At 42.6% G+C, this 18,507-nt stretch overlaps 1 protein-coding gene and 1 long non-coding RNA gene across 6 annotated transcripts in view; one reads left to right on the top strand and one right to left on the bottom strand.

Annotated features, from left to right (window-relative positions):
* Window positions 1-877: 877 nt before the first annotated feature.
* On the top strand, window positions 878-7,084 carry LOC147581825 (uncharacterized). Its single transcript, XR_015250301.1, has 5 exons — window positions 878-1,016; window positions 4,484-4,651; window positions 4,952-5,190; window positions 6,375-6,461; window positions 6,948-7,084. It is a non-coding gene; the product is annotated as an uncharacterized LOC147581825 (long non-coding RNA).
* ETNPPL (ethanolamine-phosphate phospho-lyase) overlaps window positions 2,692-18,507 on the bottom strand; it is a 53,485-nt gene continuing 37,669 nt past the window's right edge. For 3 of the 5 annotated variants that reach the window (XM_086704430.1, XM_025921708.2, XM_086704433.1), the window contains one exon: window positions 12,805-13,149. Coding sequence is in view for 3 of the 5 variants with exons in the window: in XM_086704433.1 (XP_086560559.1) it covers window positions 13,132-13,149 (18 nt within the window). In the remaining 2 variants the exon portion in view is untranslated. Of the gene's footprint in view, window positions 2,746-7,731; window positions 7,994-12,804; window positions 13,150-18,507 lie in introns of those variants that run through there. The other 2 variants (XM_086704431.1, XM_086704432.1) reach the window with 2 other exon arrangements.

The following is an 18,507-nucleotide window of genomic DNA, read 5'->3' as shown; positions in this document are numbered from 1 at the left end:
AATACTCATTGAGCCAGTCTGAGCAGGGAACTCCACATGGTGATTTGTTAGTGCTCTGATATATGTGGTCATCAGTCAAAAAAAAAAAAAAATTACACAGGTTGGAGAACATACCACGTTTGTGACCGTCATTCAATGCAGAAAGAGAAGCTATGGCATATGAGCCAGTTTGTATGCATGAGTGTGTATGCACATCCACTATTTCAGTCTGAAACTTGTCAGTACACAAATTTAGATATACAACAAGGGTCTCCACAATTAACTAGCTACGGGACATTGGGTAAGATCTGGTTTACTGATCTATGAAACGGGGGATAAAAATAATACTTATTATCATGTGAGGAGTCAATAAAATAACACATGAAGTGCTAAGCAAAATATATAGCAATCAGTCAAAATATCTTAAATATTGTTGTTTTAATTTTTATTATTAAGGGGCTAACGTTGATAACTAAGTCCTAAAAGCTGAGAAGGACATACAGGTGCTCTGTGGCATTATTTTAAAGTGCTGTGAATTCAGAACGAATTTTAAAAAAAAAACTCTACCAGCGTTTGATACAATCTGGCAGTGCCTACCACTAGGGGTCAAAGGCTACCTGTTGACTTTCTCTAGAGCCAAGGACAGAGAGAAAGGGGCGGGGAGAAAGCCCATTGGCAGTTGGTGATTCTGGCAGAAAGCTGGTTTAGAGATAAGCACTATTGAACGAGTTTCACTTTGCCCTACACCTCGGTGATGAAACTAACAGAGGTCACGATTTCCAGAAAGAGCAGGAGATAACCTCACTGTCCAGTCAACATTCCTTTTGTACAGGACAGAGTGCAAGTCCAAGGCTACGGACCGGGGACTCTGGCATACGTAACCCTCATAGAGGTTGTCCTCTCCTCTCTGGTTGATTGTACTAAAGCTGGTTGGGGAAGGGGAAGGAAACCAGCGTTTTTTGATTCTCTGGCATGTGCTGAGCGCTGGACTGTGTACTGTTCGCTATGTTGTAAGAAGCAACAAATCTGTAATACAGGTATGAGCTCCGTTTTACAAATGGGAAAACGGATCGGGCCAGGGAGAGAGAGAGAAAGAGAGAGAGAGAGAGAGAGAGAGAGAGGAGAGAGAGACTGACTAATGTATCCAAGACCAATGCAACAACTAGCAAGAGGCAGAATTAGATATTTGTCAATATCTAAACACTATCAATTAGTTTTTCTGAGCTTTCAATTTGTCTAAATGGAGGCATACTAGATGTATGTCAATTCTCCCCAAAGTGATATATAGATTCAGCAATCCCAGTCAAAATTCCAGCAATTACTTTGACAGGCTGATCTCATGACATATGCACAAATACAAAGAGCCATGAATCAGCCCAGGGTGGGGTGGACTATATTTCGCACTTTCTTCTGAGAGTCGCTAGAGTAAGACAAACTGACAAATCAGGCAGAGTAGCAGAATAGGTAAGAATCTGGAGGAAAAAGTTTAAATTTGGAGGGCTTTCTTAGGTCACCAAGTAGGTGGTTTAGGCCAATTCTATTCTTTTTCTTTTTAGTTTATTTATTGAGAGAGAGAGAGAGAGACAGGCTCCTGTGAGTGTGAGTATGAGTGTGGGAGGGGCAGAAAGAGAGACTGAGAATCCCAAGCAGGCTCCATGCTGTCAGCGCCGAGCCTGACTCGGAACTCGATCCTACGAACTGTGAGATCATGACTTGAGCTAAGTCAAGAGTCAGATGCTTAACCGACTGAGCCACCCAGGCTCCCCCCAGTTGTGTTATTTTACAGGACTCAAAAATGCTCAGTTCTCTGCCCACAGGGATGTTCACAGAAACGGAGGGCAGTAAATTGAATTGGTGATGGGAGAAGGACTGGGGGACAGAGGGTGGAATCCCACCCTGTTCCTTCTCCCTCCTTTAAGGTACTTTCCCTTAGTTGCCGTTTCAACGTAATTATAAGTGACCTGGGGACTGGATTCTTTTTCAGTTCTGCAACTGATTTTACCCTTTCCTTATTTAATATTACATTACACTAAGTGATGTTTGAAAGGGAATAAGGAGCAATCTTTGAGCCACTAGAGGCATCAGAGAGTGGCCTTGACACCCTCATCATCTCCGTCAGTCCCTCAAAGGCAACCTCCAAACTCAGTTAAGCTAGGGGAAACCGAGGTGCTTAGCTTGCAAAATCTCCTCCAAGACCAGGACCCTAATTCTCAGCAATCTACTTGGGATTGCTGCCCTTCAAGCTCTCCATCTAGAAAACCACATCTGTAGATCTCTATTCGACCCATGTCATTCTAAAATTATGTAACCATATTTTCCTAGTTATGAAAAGCCCAGAGAAAGAAGCAGGCATTTTGATGATATCAACACTCAAATGTTCTAAGTAGCATTAAGAAGAAATGTTGTAATTAAGTGGTTTTTCTTGCTATTCATTTATTCGTTCACGTTCAGCAAGGAATATATATGTACCTGTTAGAAAAGGTTAGCTTGCAAAATAGAAAACCCAATTCAAACTAGCTTGGTGAACAAAAAGGATTTATTGGCTCACGTAACTGGAATATCCAGAGGAAGAGCGAGTTTTAGGGTTGATTTTTTTTTTTTTTTTTTGGTGATTCAGCACTGTGCTTCTCTCCATTGAGATATTACATTTCTCCTCATGCTGGTTAAATGTCCATAGAAGTTCCAGGTTCACGTCTTCATACCAGGACAACTCTTCTAATGCAGGATTCACTGTACTGGGAAGAGCTTAGGCCAATGGTCCATGGACTGTGGGCCAGGGAACAGAAAACTGACTACACCAGTGTGTGTGTGTGTGTGTGTGTGTGTGTGTGTGTGTGTTGGGTATCCGTGCGAAAATCTAGCACTTCCTTAAAATGAAGGAAGAAGGAAGGCACGCTGGGTTGCTGAACAAATGTTTAGTGTTGAATTTGTGCTCCACTCTGTGGGAGATAAAAATGTGAATCAGGGCAACTAGTGCTCTCAAGGATCTCAAAGGGAAATAGTTGACTACCTACATATCACTGTGTTTCCCCTACATTACTTACCTTGAATGCTATTAACAAAGTCTCATGGGGGAGAATGTTGTTACATTTTGCATGATTTGTAGGCAGTGCCGTCCTGGAATCCCAGCGCTTACATAATGAACACACACACAAAAAGAAAGCATTGGATAAGAAGAGAAAAAAAGCTAGAACATCTAAGATACTAATCCCTTTCATTTGAGCACATTTGTTTTTTGGTTGTAATAAGTCCCTCATTCTGCATTGGTAAAAAGAAAAATCAAACATAATATTCTTCCTCCCAGGGTTCCTGGGTGGCTCAGTTGGTTGAGCATTTGACTTCTGCTCAAGTCATGATCCCACAGTTCATGAGTTCAAGCCCTGCCTTGGGCTTGTTGCTGTCAGCACAGACACAGCCTGCTTTGGATCCTCTGTATCCCTCTCTCTGCTCCTCCCCCACTCGCACTCTCTTCCTTCTCTCTCAAAAATAAAATAAACGTTAAAAAAATTTCTTCCTCCCTGGAGCTCCCTTACTTTAAGATATTCCTGTGTATTTTAGGGGTTCATTTGACTTGTCTCTCATTTGGAAACTATCATTGTGGTGGATTGAATAATGATCCCCCAGGGATATTCTGTCCCAATGCCTGGAACTGTGAATATTGCCTTATATCCAAAGGGACTATGCAGATGTGTCTAAATTAAGGATTTTGCGATGGGGAGATTTCCTAGATTATCCAACTGAATCTTATGTAATCGCAAGAGTCCTAATAAGAGGGCAGCCAGCAGGTCAAAGGAGGACGAGGTCGGATGCGATCTGGAGGTTGGAGTGAAGCACTCTGAAGGTGGAGGAAGTTGGACCAGGAGCCAAGCCAAGCAGGTCGTCTCTGAGAGTGGAGGAGACAAGGAAACAGACTCTACCCTGGAGCCCACAGAAGGCTCCTCGTAGGATTCACTGTGGGCTTCTGACCTCCAGGACTCTAACAGAATAAATTTGTGTTTTAAGCCACTACATTTGTGGTAGTTTGTCATAGCAGTGAAGGAAACCGACCGTCCAATCCCTCTTCCCCCACCGCCGGACGCACCTCCTTGCTCTCAACCCTGCAGCTACCTTAGAGATCTTTATAGAGTGCAAATCTGTTTGTTTAAATCTCTTCAAAGGCCCCCTCACAGATTAGGAGATAATGTCCACATCCCTTTATAATTCCTTCATCTCCTTCCATAGCAGTTCCCTTCTCTTTGTCCTCTGGTCTTCCTTCTTCCCTTTCTTTTTCGCTGGTTCTCACTCTAGACCCTGGGCTTTTGCAAATGCCGGCTCTTTGTCTGGAAGGGGTGTCTACCCGCTCTGTCTGGGAAATGCCCTTCTTTCCGTATCTCCTGGACTATGGGGCCTTCTGCGCTGCCCTGGACAAAGTCGACTGCTCCCTTGTCGGTGATCCCAGCACACTCTCTGTGCGTCTTGATGACACAGCACATACCACCCTGTGTTGTCATTGTGCTGTTGGCAGGGGCTGATCCTAAGCAGAAACGTGGGAAGAATCCAAGAAATATTTGCCAAAGGCATCGATGAGTATGCCTGTGTCACCTCAGCGTGCCTCCAGGCCTTCAGGGAGCCCGGCCGACTCACCTTTCCTCCTCCAGCATAGTGCAGATGGACTTTAAAACGGCTCCTCTGGGTTGGTATTTACCATGCGGACTTACATCTCAGTCATAAGCTTTCAAGCCAGATAAAACACTCCAGGAAAGGCTGGGGTGGGAGACCAGTCCAATGGATATGCTTAATGGATATAGGAACAACAGGTCCAGCATGGAAATATTTTTAGGAGGAAAGATAGACAAAAATTATAAATCATGGAGTGTGTTCGAGTTCATACTTAGCCTTTAACTAATCATTTCAAAGTACTTTGAAAGGAAACAAACCCCACATGAGGGCGGTGTTTCCTTCCTTATTGTTTTTTTTTTTTCTCACTTCCCAGGCTCAGATTCCCCACTTCCCCACTTCTGCTTCTTGGGATTATCTCCAAAGCAAACTATCCATCCCCAGGTTTTTGTCTCAAGGTCTGCTTGTAGGAAAACCCAAACTCATGCACTGTTTAAAACCACATGGCCACACATCAGGGAAAGTCAAGACTTTTATGACTTCATTATGGGGTGGAGATAAGAAAATTTTGCTGCCCTTTCATTTGGAGGTTTCACTGCCTATGCTAAGCATCTGGTAAGTTAGAGAATGTTCTGCTTCTCTTCCCCCTGACTGGCAGCAGCTCCCTCTCGGGGGGGCCACGTCACTCTGCACTCCCCAGTTATAACACCCAGAATCAAGCCAGATCAGATATAAAACTAATGGAGGACTATCTAATGCAAACATGCCATTAAAAAAAAAAAAAAGACTGTTTTCTATCATTCTTGGATTTGACCTGTGAAGCTCTCAGAAAGGCACATGGAAACAATCACAATGAAGGGATCTCATGCATTTTTGGGGGCAAACTTTTTCATTCAAATTATTCTTTATGTTTGGATCCCATCACATTAGAAGATTTGAGAGAAATTCTTAGGTTTTCTTTTCAAAGCTACAGATTTCCTGTTTAATAATAATGATCATTATTATGATCATTATTATTAATGATAATTATTTGGTAGAGATAAAGTGGCTCAGTTTGAGGGTTCAGTTAGAATTTTGTCTATTCACTGGATATTTTTTCTATTGAATAAATTGTTAATTTTGTTTGAGGATCCCAACGCAGTTCATGGTAACAGTGACAACTTTTCACATTTTCCTGGGAAGGCCAACTACATGTAAAGTACCAACTATAGAGGCTTTATTCTTTTTTTTTTTTTTTTAGAGAGAGCTCACACTCGCGTGCAAGTGGGGAAGGGGCAGAAAGAGAGGGAGAGAGAATCTTAAGCAGGTGGAAGTTGGCGAGGGGCAGAGGGAGATTGAGAGAAAATATTTTTTTTAATGTTTACATATTTTTGAAGGACAGAGAGAGAGAGATAGAGCATGAGTGGGGAGGGGCAGAGAGAGAGAGGGAGACAGAATCTGAAGCAGGCTCCAGGCTCTAAGCTGTCAGCACAGAGCCTGACATGGGGCTTGAACTCATGAACCATGAAATCATGACCTGAGTCGAGGTCAGACGCTTAACTGATGGAGCCACCGGGCGCCCCAGATTGAGAGAGAATCGTAAGCTGGCTGTACCAAGCCCAGCTCAGGGCCTGAGTCAGGTCTCGATCTCACAATGGTGAGATCATGACCTGAGCTGAAATTAAGAGTCCAAATGCTTTACCGACTGAGCCACGCAGGCGCCCCTATTTTTTAATACATCAGAGCCATCTTGACTTTCTGAGCTTTATTTTTATAACTTGGAATATCAGGAAAAATTCATCATCTTGCTCCTTTTAAAGCAGGTGCATCAGGACCTCATTGGTTATAATAAAGATGATCAAATTAACCTCAGGTTGTCATGCATCTGACTGTGGACTCAACGGCAGGTAAGGCCTTGACTTTCTGAAGGATAGAACTTTGCCTCTTGACCCCAGTCATGACACTGAAGAGTGACGTGAAGTCTCAACCTGACACCCTTTGACCTAGAAGGGGGTAAAAAAAAAAAAACACCCAGCTCTTGTGTTGCCCACAGAAAGAGTTGATCCTCACATTTCCCCATTAAGACTTGATTATAGGCAAAGAGTTTCTCTGAGTGCTTTCTGTAGAAGTAGGAGATTCTTCGCCCCTAGCCTCCCAAACCCAGTATAGGTCTGAAGATTTGAGCCAGAAATACATTCCATGGGTACACTATAGACTCTGTCGCCAATAAATTTGTATGCGGAAACCCCAACCCCCAGTGTAATGGTGTGTGGAAATGGAGCTTTTGAGAGATAATTAAGTTTAGGTGAAGTCACGATGGTGGGGGCTTCATGATGGGATTAGTGCCCTCGTTAGAAGAGATACCAGTGAGCTTGCTGTCTCTCTCTCCACAGCATGTGAAGCCACGGTGAGAAAGCATCTACATGTAAGACAGGAAGAGGGACTCACTAGCAACCAGCCATGCTTCTTCTAGCCTGATCTTGGACTTCCAGCTTCCAGAACTGTGAGAAAATAAATTGGTGTTGTTTAAGCCACCTAGTCGATTGTATTTTGTTACGGCAGCCAGAGCCGAATAGTACAGAATATAAACTCCAGAAGCACCACTTAGATCTGTAGAGAACTCAAATATTCTTACCTCTCTGAGACTTTACATAAAACGTATAGTTTATCCTGACAACCATGGCTCCTGGAATCAAACATACACTGGCCATAGACCAGAAAGAAGAGGTCCTGGCTACTTCTGTACTCTTCATATATGTTTGTCAAATATGAAAGACACTGTTAATCCATATGCTTACCATGGATGCAATTTACCACGTATAAACTATATTTCCTACATAATTAACCTTGAATTAAAAAAAAATCAATGCTTGGGAAATAGGTTTCTATGAGAAAATCCTGGAATGACTGGGTTTATTTAATTAAAAAAAGATAAATTCGGGAATATTTTTTTTTTTTTTTAAATTTTTTTTTTCAACGTTTATTTATTTTTGGGACAGAGAGAGACAGAGCATGAACGGGGGAGGGGCAGAGAGAGAGGGAGACACAGAATCGGAAACAGGCTCCAGGCTCTGAGCCATCAGCCCAGAGCCCGACGCGGGGCTCGAACTCACGGACCGCGAGATCGTGACCTGGCTGAAGTCGGACGCTTAACCGACTGCGCCACCCAGGCGCCCCAATTCGGGAATATTTTAATGTTATTGGAAATCCAAGTGCCAGTTTTCCCTTCCACATTAAGGGTCACTCTGCACCATTATATTTGGTACAAAGGGGAAACAATTACGTTCAGCCATGTCTAGTTGACTTGGCTTCAGATGGTGTGCAGTGCTCTTGGCATGTCATTCCAGAAGACGCGTTCAAGTCTAATCCTTTTTAAGGTCTCCTTGTCAGGATAAGATTTGCAGACGTGCTAGTATACTTTTAAGTGTCCATGGGGTACCTGTTAGAAAATAAACATGCACACACCTCTCCCAAGGACCAATACAAACTCTCAGAAATAATACATATTAAACACATGAAAAGGAAGAGAGTCATTTCCCTAATTGACTCATAATTTACAAGGTTTTATATGTTCACCATAAAATTGGCTCTTAATTGCCCCATTTACTGACCCCTTAATGGCAACTTCCTTAGCTATACAAACACTCCTCTTGTTTCCATTCTTTAACCCAGTATTTCCCACAACATGGTCCTCAGACTACCTGAATCGGAATGATCTGGAATGATGGTTAAAAATGCTGGTACCTGAAAATAAATGTCTAAGGAAGGTGCATGTTAAAAAGCCACCAGGTGATCACTATACCACCAAAACTTGAGAACACCCATTTTCACTGCTATGAGGAAAGGATTCATTTTTTTACCCCCTCTGTTTCTACTGGATGCAAAACAAGAGCAAACTCTCCCTGCCACTTTTTTTATTTCAGAGATTGTGTGGGCCCAGGAATGGGTTGTAAAATTGAGTAGTTAGTGTATTCTGAAGATTTTTTCTGGGTGTGCACGCCCACCTTTTGGAACTGGCACAAGGGGGCAAAGTCCTGAGGGACACAAAGGAATAGATGTGCACAAACACCCAACCAACAGGTAAGCCACAGTGTTGAGTGATTTCTGTTTAGTTCTCAACGTTTGGTGGTTTCTTCCTTCTATCCATCTGTCCTTTTTTCCATTTAAAAAACTTACATGTATAAGTGTATAGAATTGAATGAACACGATATTTGGTTTGTGACATAGCCTCATCATTGGTTCGTGCGTGGTCTTTAGTCATTCAGTCAGCTACTTTAAATAATGCAATAACTACCTGAGAACATACCACTAAATTGAGAGCTAGGGCCTTGAGAGTAACTTACAATTAACCACATGATACCTCCTAACAAACTATCCTTCGTCATCCTTCCCCCTCATCCCGTGTTCAGCACTAACTGCTTTGCTTATGGTGTACTTCTTTTTGATATTTAAACGCATCGTTAAAAAATGCGTTGTGTGTATGTTGTGGTTCATCATTTTTGAGTGCTGTATTATATTCTGCTCTGAAAATAGGTCATAGCTTATTAATCTACTCAACTGCTGGGAGCATCTGTGTGTTTCCAGGTTTTTCCTGTTATGAACAGCACTACTGACAATATGAAATACTGAAGAAGAGGCGGATCTTCGGGATCTCTTGCAAGTTGCTGGTAGGAGTATAAACTGGGGTAATGACTTTGGTGGTAATAGTTTGGCATTATCTACCTAAGTTGAGCATTCAGATACCCTAAGCACTCAGCAATTCCACGCCTAAGCACACACTCAACAGAAACTACGGCGATGTGCAAACGGAGATGTATGCAAGAATACCCAGAGCAGTGGGGCAGTGCAATTGGAACAAGTTCAGAACCCTCAAGCGCAGGTAACGGGGCTAGATGGGGGTGGGAGAGCCCGAGGTAGAGTGCAGCAGGGGTTTGAAGGGGAAGAGAGGTGGGAAAACAACCACCTGAGGTCAGTTAGTTCCACCTATAGTTCTCAGTTTCCAAGTACTGACCTTTCAAACTCGGACACTAGTGCTGGGGACCCCTGGAGCTGAGGTCTGAAGACACTCACTGTGTGGCCCAAGGTGATGGCGAGGGTGGAGCCAGTGCAGAGCCCGTTTCCCCTCCTGTTTACCCTTTTCTCCACCAAGCTGAGCTGGTGGGCCTCCTTCCCGGACCACCCTGCCCCCACCTTCAGACTCCCAAGTTCAAACCACCCCCACCCAGAGAAGTTCTCAGTTTCCTCTCTGTGGTTTCTTCAACCTCGGCCTTTGGGGAAGGATCAACAGTTGTTCAGCAACCCAGTCATCTGTGTGGGTGTTTTCAAACTTGGTACTCAAAGCTTACAGTTAGCAAAACCTCAGGCTTCGGAGCACCCTCCATATGTATATTTCAGTTCCCGCTCACAACTTCCTAGGAAGTAGGGAGCATCGGTGTGATTATTCTGATCTCACAGCTGAAGACACAGATTCTGAAAAAACAAATGACTCACTAAAGTCACAGGGTGATTAAGTGGCAGAGCTGGAAGACAAGTTCTGGCTCCTGCCTGGTTCGGGTGACACTGCACATATCTCACTGTTTCCTTAGGCGTGTGTCTAATGTAAAGACAGGTTTCTTGTGGTTCCCATTGCACAGCAGCTCTCTTGTTAGAATTTTTTCTAGTTGTTTTTTGTGATAGTAGAAGGAAACCATGTTTTAAAATGCTATTTATATGTTCAGACACCTTAGTGAAGGATCATGCCTCTCTGTCTCAAAATACAAGAAAATGGATTAAAGGTCTCACAACAAATAAATCTCTTTGGAAACCCTTTTTAATGGGTTTTTAATGGGTGCTGCTGATGCCCTGTCCAGACTGACCCCTTTTATTAGGCTAGGACAACCAGCCCCCAACTACTCTTTATTATTTTTTTTTTAATTTTTTTTTCAATGTTTATTTATTTTTGAGAGAGAGAGGCAGAGCGCTATCAGGGGAGGGGCAGAGAGAGAAGGAGACACAGAATCCGAAGCAGGCTCCAGGCTCTGAGCTATCAGCACAGAGCCCAATGCGGGGCTTGAACCCATGAACCGTGAGATCATGACCTGAGCCGAAGTTGGACACTCAACTGACTGAGCCACCCAGGCCCCCCAAGTCCCCAACTACTCTTAAGTGTTGACTGCTAATGACTTAGGGCTCCCCTTTCTCCAGAAGACTGACCTCTGCCCAAGGGAATTGGCTATCCCAGAGATGTCTGGAAACAGCCCCCTCCTTGGCTTGTAGCTATTGACTGCATGATCCTGTAAAGGCAAAGGCCCCTTGTCTGAAGCAGGGTTAACTGGTGCCATACATGCTCCAAAGACACCAGTGGGCTCCTGGTAAGGGTAGCTCTGCTGCCTCTTTCCCTGATTTCTCCTGTCCCCTTGCTTCCTTAATCCCTTCCTCCTGAATGCTCCTCCAATAAATCATTTGCAAAAGAATTCCTGTCTCAGGCTCTGCTTCCAGGGAACCCCACCTAAGATATCCTTCAGTTAATTGAGAATGTATTAATACATTCTAGGTGCTATAGAGTAGTATGAAAAATGTGGTATATTTGATGTTCAACATTTACCTTTTCTAATGTCCTTTGAGACTTCTTCTTTTTGCTATGATCTAAAAGTGTGCCGTTTAATTTCTTAGTGTTTTGGTGATTTTCCTGTAATCATTCTGTTATGGATTTTTAGATTAATTCCATTATGACAAGAGGATCTACTTTGTATCATCTATCAGTCATGGTCTAATAATAAAACCACCAGGATATATATGTTTATCTATTTTATATATAGATATGACATATGTGATATATATATAAAAGTCTGCTTTTCATATACATGCACATATGTTTATGCTTATATTACATTTATAAGGATTTGTTACAGGGATTTGACCTTATGCAATTGTGGTGCAATCTCTGCAAGGCAGGACAAGCATTTATTTGGAAAGAGAAGGCAGATGTAATGTGTGAAGAACAAGATCCGGAATCCAAAGAATAAGCCCATGAGGACAGGCTGAAACCCATGTTGGTTTTGGTTGCCTCTGACTTTAACGGTATGAGTGTCATGCATTAGTTGGGTCCTTCATCATGAACTCAACACGTAGCTCAGGCCCAGGAGTTGGAGGAGCTAAGGGGGACCCAGGGGAAGTGGGGCAGTTGCAGCCCAGTTGCTGCCTCACACCAAGGAGGTGAGTCAGCATAGCAGTGACAATGGGTGTCAGCTACAAAGTGACTGATGCTTCGCTGCCTCCCTCAGTCTCAAAGCTGAGTCTGTTTTGCGCCCTACCCAAATCCAAAACAAAACCACCCCAGTCCCTCCTTCCTCAACTTGGAACCTATGCACATCTCCTTAAACTGTATTTAATTTTCAAATAAAGACAGTAGCAGCTTCATGTTTCCACTGACCATGACACAGCTATGCCATATACAACCTCAAACACACATCCCTTTCCCCAAAAGAGGATACAAAATCCACCCCTGACACACACTTTTAAAAATCTTTGGATGATGTTTATCTTTGCATTCCAGAAATACTCTTCCTTATCCCTTTTGTGTACTAACAGCATTATTTTCCCTTAATGATCAGTATCAGTCATCCCAATGAATTAAAGTAACCACTCTCTTCGCCTGTTGATTCAGTGGCATGACAAACCCAAGTGGCCGGCAGGCAGTCTCAAGTTTTAGGAAGAATCATTGTTGTGTCCACTAGTGGAAGTGTTATTCCCTTTGGAACCAAGACCTCCCAACCAGCGAAGCCTAAACTTGTGGGGCTAGGAAGCAAAAACTCTTCTAGTGGATCATTGCAGTTCATAGGGAGAGGAGTCACTTTCATGTCCACCCTGTGATTCCCAATCCCATGAATTCTAGGGAAAGAACACCATATATTGTCCACTAATTTAGACCATTTACTGCATTCTGAAGGACATTTCTCCAGCCTTGCAAGATGCTGCCACCATCACTGGGTCATAAAAAGGCTGCTCCACCATTCTTGTAAGCTAATTGTTTCAGGATGATGGAAAACATGGGAAAACCAGTGAACTCTATGATCATGGACCCTTCTCCACATTTCATTTTCTGTGAAATGAGCTCCTGTGTCAGAAGTAATTCAGTGTGTAGTACCATGATAGTGGACTTATTCTGGAAATCCATGAATGATAGTTTTGGTGGAAGCATTGAGGCAGGAAAGGAAAATCCGTATCCAGAGTCAACTATCTCCTCCAGTGAAAATAAAGCACTATCACTCCCATGGTTGAAGAAGTAAACTTTAATCAACCTGCCACTCAGCATTTGGCCAATTCTCTGGGAATGGTGCCATTCTGGAAGTATAGCATTGGCTTCTGCTATTGGCAGATTGGGCAATCGGGTGTGGCCGTAGCCAGACTGACCTTGGTGAGCAGAAGTCCATGTTGCTGAGTCTATGCATAGCTCTTTTCCCTGCTGCTATGGCCATTTTTTCATTACCCTATTGGGCAATGACAGGAGTGACTGGGTGATTGAATCAGAACATCACGAGGAAATTGGTGTTTCTATAAAATCAATCTGTTTGATTGAAACCCTTTAGAAAAGAGGGATTAAGTAAAGAAGCAGTTCTGGAAGAAAAAAAGGAAAAGAAACAAACTTAAAATCTAGATAGACACCATAGGTTAGTAATCTCAGGAATATCATACAGCAATATTATTAATGAAAAGCAAAACCAAATTATTGAATATTTGAAAGGAATGGGTGATTATTTTTTATCTCCCCATCTTCTCTCTTTTTCTTTTTAAAATTCGTATACCAAGGAGATCAGAAACTACCTGTGAGGCATGAGGGGGCATGGTTACAATCAGCGAATCCTCAGGGTGTTCTGAAGGAACAAATGTTAGGGGATCACAGCTCCCTGCAAATCATTCTTGCTTTCTAAATCTGCGTTTTCTGCTCCCATAGTCTCATTTCCCCTTCAAATCCTGTGTTACTGCTGCAATTTTCTTTCTTTCTTTTTTTTTTAAAGTTTATTTATTTACTTATTTAGAGAGAGAGAGAGAGAGAGACAGTGAGAGTGGGGGAAGGGCAGAGAGAGGGAGAGAGAGAATCCCAAATTGGTTCCACACTGTCAGTGCAGAGCCTGACTCAGAGCTTGAACTCATGAAAGTGTGAGATCATGACCTGAGCTGAAACCAAGAGTTGGACGCTCAACGGTCTGAGCCACCCAGGCACCCCTTTGCTGCAATTTTCTTCTCTCTAGGGAATGAAAAAATGCATCCTGGATTTCCACTTTCCCTGGGGCAGCTGCGTTTCAGTTCACAGATGATATTGTTATTGATATAAAAAATAGCAAGGATGCACAAATCAGCATTTGGTGGCCAATGTTTGGTTATGTTCAGGTCAATATTACCTAGTAAAATTATTGTATCTTTGTTACCGTGTTGCTTGAGTGAGTTTTCCTAATTAATATTTTTTGTGTCTGTTACTGACTGATAAACTGTGTTTTTCTTTTGCTTCTATTACTTCAAAGCCAATTTATCAAACTAACTGGTTTTACAACATTTCATTAGTAGATTCAACCATCTATGTCAATTGATTACTCTTGTATGCCTCTGACCCCAAGAGTTTTAAATGATGTGGAAGAGAGATGGCGGTGTAGGAGGACGCTGGGCTCACTGCGTCCTGCTGATCACTTAGATTCCACCCACACTTGCCTAAATAACCCAGAAAACCACCAGAAGACTAGCAGAACAGATTCTCTGGAGCCAAACGTAGATGAGAGGCCCACGGAAGAGGCTAGGAAGGGCAGAGAGGCGGTGCGCGCTACACGGACTGGCGGGAGGGAGCTGGGGCGGAGGGGCAGCCTGCCGGCAAAGCAGAGCCCCCGAGTCTGGCTTGCAAAAGCAGAGGGGCCGGATGGAGTGTGTTCTGACAGTAAGCGGGACTTAACATCTGGAAGGTTATAAGCTAATAGCTCTGCTTGGAGAACGGGAGGGCTGGAGGACGAAGGGAGGGAGAGTTGTTGAGCCCCGGACGACAGCTTGGCGGGGAACAAAGGCGCTCACCAGTGCCATCTCCTTCGCCCATCCCCCAGCCAAAATTCCCAAGGGAGCCAGTCAGAGAACTTGCTTGCACCGTGCAAACACCCAAGGCTGTGCTTCTGCGGATCCATCCCTCTGGCAGAAGGTCTGACTCACTCCGGGTGCCTCAGGGCCCCTCCTGAAGCGGACCTCTGAAGGAAAAGCGAGCTGAGCCTGCCCCTCCTGCCCCTGTGCACCTTGCCTACCCACCCCAGCTAAGACGCCAGATCCCCAGCACCACAAGCCTGGCAGTGTGCAAGTAGCCCAGACAGGCCACACCACCCCACAGTGAATCCTGCCCCTAGGAGAGGGGAAGAGAAGGCACACACCAGTCTGACTGTGGCCCCAGCGGTGGGCTGCGGGCAGACATCAGGTCGGACTGCGGCCCCGCCCACTAACTCCAGTTATACACCACAGCGCAGGGGAAGTGCCCTGCAGGTCCGCACCACTCCAGGGACTATCCAAAATGACCAAACGGAAGAATTCCCCTCAAAAGAATCTCCAGGAAATAACAACAGCTAATGAACTGATCAAAAAGGATTTAAATAATATAACAGAAACTGAATTTAGAATGATAGTCATAAAATTAATCACTGGGCTTGAAAACAGTATAGAGGACAGCAGAGAATCTATTGCTACAGAGATCAAGGGGCTAAGGAACAGCCAGGAGGAGCTAAAAAATGCTATAAATGAGGTGCAAAATAAAATGGAGACAACCACAGCTCAGATTGAAGAGGCAGAGGAGAGAATAGGTGAACTGGAAGATAAAATTATGGAAAAAGAGGAAGCTGAGAAAAAGAGAGATAAAAAAATCCAGGAGTATGAGGGGAAAATTAGAGAACTAAGTGATGCACTAAAGAGAAATAATCTACGCATAATTGGTATCCCAGAGGAGGAAGAGAGAGGGAAAGGTGCTGAAGGGGTACTTGAAGAAATAATAGCTGAGAACTTCCCTGAAGTGGGGAAGGAAAAAGGCATTGAAATCCAAGAGGCACAGAGAACTCCCTTCAGACGTAACTTGAATCGATCTTCTGCACGACATATCATAGTGAAACTGGCAAAATACAAGGATAAAGAGAAAATTCTGAAAGCAGCAAGGGGTAAACGTGCCCTCACATATAAAGGGAGACCTATAATACTCGTGACTGATCTCTCTTTTGAAACTTGGCAGGCCAGAAAGAATTGGCACGAGATTTTCAGTGTGCTAGACAGAAAAAATATGCAGCCGAGAATCCTTTATCCAACAAATCTGTCATTTAGAATAGAAGGAGAGATAAAGGTCTTCCCAAACAAACAAAAACGGAAGGAATTCATCACCACTAAACCAGCCCTACAAGAGATCCTAAGGGGGATCCTATGAGACAAAGTACCAGAGACCTTGCTACAAGTATGAAACCTACAGACATCACAATGACTCTAAACCCATATCTTTCTATAATAACACTGAATGTAAATGGACTAAATGCGCCAACCAAAAGACATAGGGTATCAGAATGGATAAAAAAACAAGACCCATCTATTTGCTGTCTACAAGAGACTCATTTTAGACCTGAGGACACCTTCATATTGAAAGTGAGGGGATGGAGAACTATCTATCATGCTACTGGAAGTCAAAAGAAAGCTGGAGTAGCCATACTTATATCAGACAAACTAGACTTTAAATTAAAGGCTGTAACAAGAGATGAAGAAGGGCATTATATAATAATTACAGGGTCTATCCATCAGGAAGAGCTAACAATTATAAATGTCTATGCGCCGAATACGGGAGCCCCCAAATATATAAAACAATTACTCACAAACATAAGCAACCTTATTGATAAGAATGTGGTAATTGCAGGGGACTTTAACACCCCACTTACAGAAATGGATAGGTCATCTAGACACACGGTCAATAAAGAAACAAGGGCCCTGAATGGTACATTGGATCAGATAGACTTGATAGATATATTTAGAACTCTGCATCCCAAAGCAACAGAATATACTTTCTTCTCAAGTGCACATGGACCATTCTCCAAGATAGATCACATTCTGGGTCACAAAACAGGCCTTCATAAGTATGCAAGAATTGAGATCATACCATGCATACTTTTAGACCACAATGCTATGAAGCTTGAAATCAACCACAGGAAAAAGTCTGGAAAACCTCCAAAAACATTGAGGTTAAAGAACACCCTACTAAAGAATGAATGGGTCAACCAGGCAATTAGAGAGGAAATTAAAAAATATATGGAAACAAACGAAAATGGAAATACAACAATCCAAATGCTTTGGGATGCAGCAAAGGCAGTCCTGAGAGGAAAATACATTGCAATCCAGGCCTATCTCAACAAACAAGAAAAATCCCAAATACAAAATCTAACAGCACACCTAAAGGAAATAGAAGCAGAACAGCAAAGACAGCCTAAACCAAGCAGAAGGAGAGAAATAATAAAGATCAGATCAGAAATAAACAATATAGAGTCTAAAAAAACTGTAGAGCAGATCAATGAAACCAAGAGTTGGTTTTTTGAAAAAATAAACCAAATTGACAAACCTCTAGCCAGGCTTCTCAAAAAGAAAAGGGAGATGACCCAAATAGATAAAATCATGAATGAAAATGTAATTATTACAACCAATCCCTCAGAAATACAAGCAATTATCAGAGAATACTATGAAAAACTATATGCCAACAAACTGGACAACCTGGAAGAAATGGACAAATTCCTAAACATGCACACACTTCCAAAACTCAATCAGGAGGAAATAGAAAGCTTGAACAGACCCATAACCAGCGAAGAAATTGAATCAGTTATCAAAAATCTCCCAACAAATAAGAGTCCAGGACCAGATGGCTTCCCAGGGGAGTTCTACCAGACGTTTAAAGCAGAGATAATACCTATCCTTCTCAAGCTATTCCCGAAAAGAGAAAGGGAAGGAAAACTTCCAGACTCATTCTATGAAGCCAGTATTACTTTGATTCCTAAACCAGTTAGGTTTAGATTCCTAAACCAGAGACCCAGTAAAAAAAGAGAACTACAGGCCAATATCCCTCATGAATATGGATGCAAAAATTCTCAATAAGATACTAGCAAATTGAATTCAACAGCATATAAAAAGAACTATTCACCATGATCAAGTGGGATTCATTCCTGGGATGCAGGGCTGGTTCAACATTTGCAAATCAATCGTGATACATCACATTAATAAAAAAAAAGATAAGAAGCATATGATCCTGTCAATCGATGCAGAAAAAGCATTTGACAAAATTCAGCAATGTTTCTTAATAAAAACCCTTGAGAAAGTCGGTATAGAAGGAACATACTTAAAGATCATAAAAGCCGTTTATGAAAAGCCCACAGCTAACATCATCCTCAATGGGGATAAACTGAGAGCTTTTTTCCTGAGATCAGGAACACAACAGGGATGTCCACTTTCACCGCTGTTGTTTAACATAGTGTTGGAAGTTCTAGCATCAGCAATCAGACAACAAAAGGAAATCAAAGGCATCAAAATTGGCAAAGATGAAGTCAAGCTTTCACTTTTTGCAGATGACATGATATTGTACATGGAAAATCCGATAGACTCCACCAAAAGTCTGCTAGAACTGATACATGAATTCAGCAAAGTTGCAGGATACAAAATCAATGTACAGAAATCAGTTGCATTCTTCTACACTAACAATGAAGCAACAGAAAGACAAATAAAGAAACTGATCCCATTCACAATTGCACCAAGAAGCATAAAATACCTAGGAATAAATCTAACCAAAGATGGACAAGATCTGTGTGCTGAAAACTATAGAAAGCTATGAAGGAAATTGAAGAAGATATAAAGAAATGGAAAAACATTCCGTGCTCATGGGTTGGAAGAATAAATATTGTTAAAATGTCAATACTACCCAAAGCTATCTACACATTCAATGTA

Source organism: Puma concolor, chromosome B1 (assembly GCF_028749965.1).
Source record: "Puma concolor isolate L17-30 chromosome B1, mPumCon1.1.hap2, whole genome shotgun sequence".
Classification (NCBI taxonomy): Eukaryota; Metazoa; Chordata; class Mammalia; order Carnivora; family Felidae; genus Puma; species Puma concolor.
Note: the sequence above shows the minus strand (reverse complement) of the source record. Positions and strands in the feature narration are given on the sequence as shown.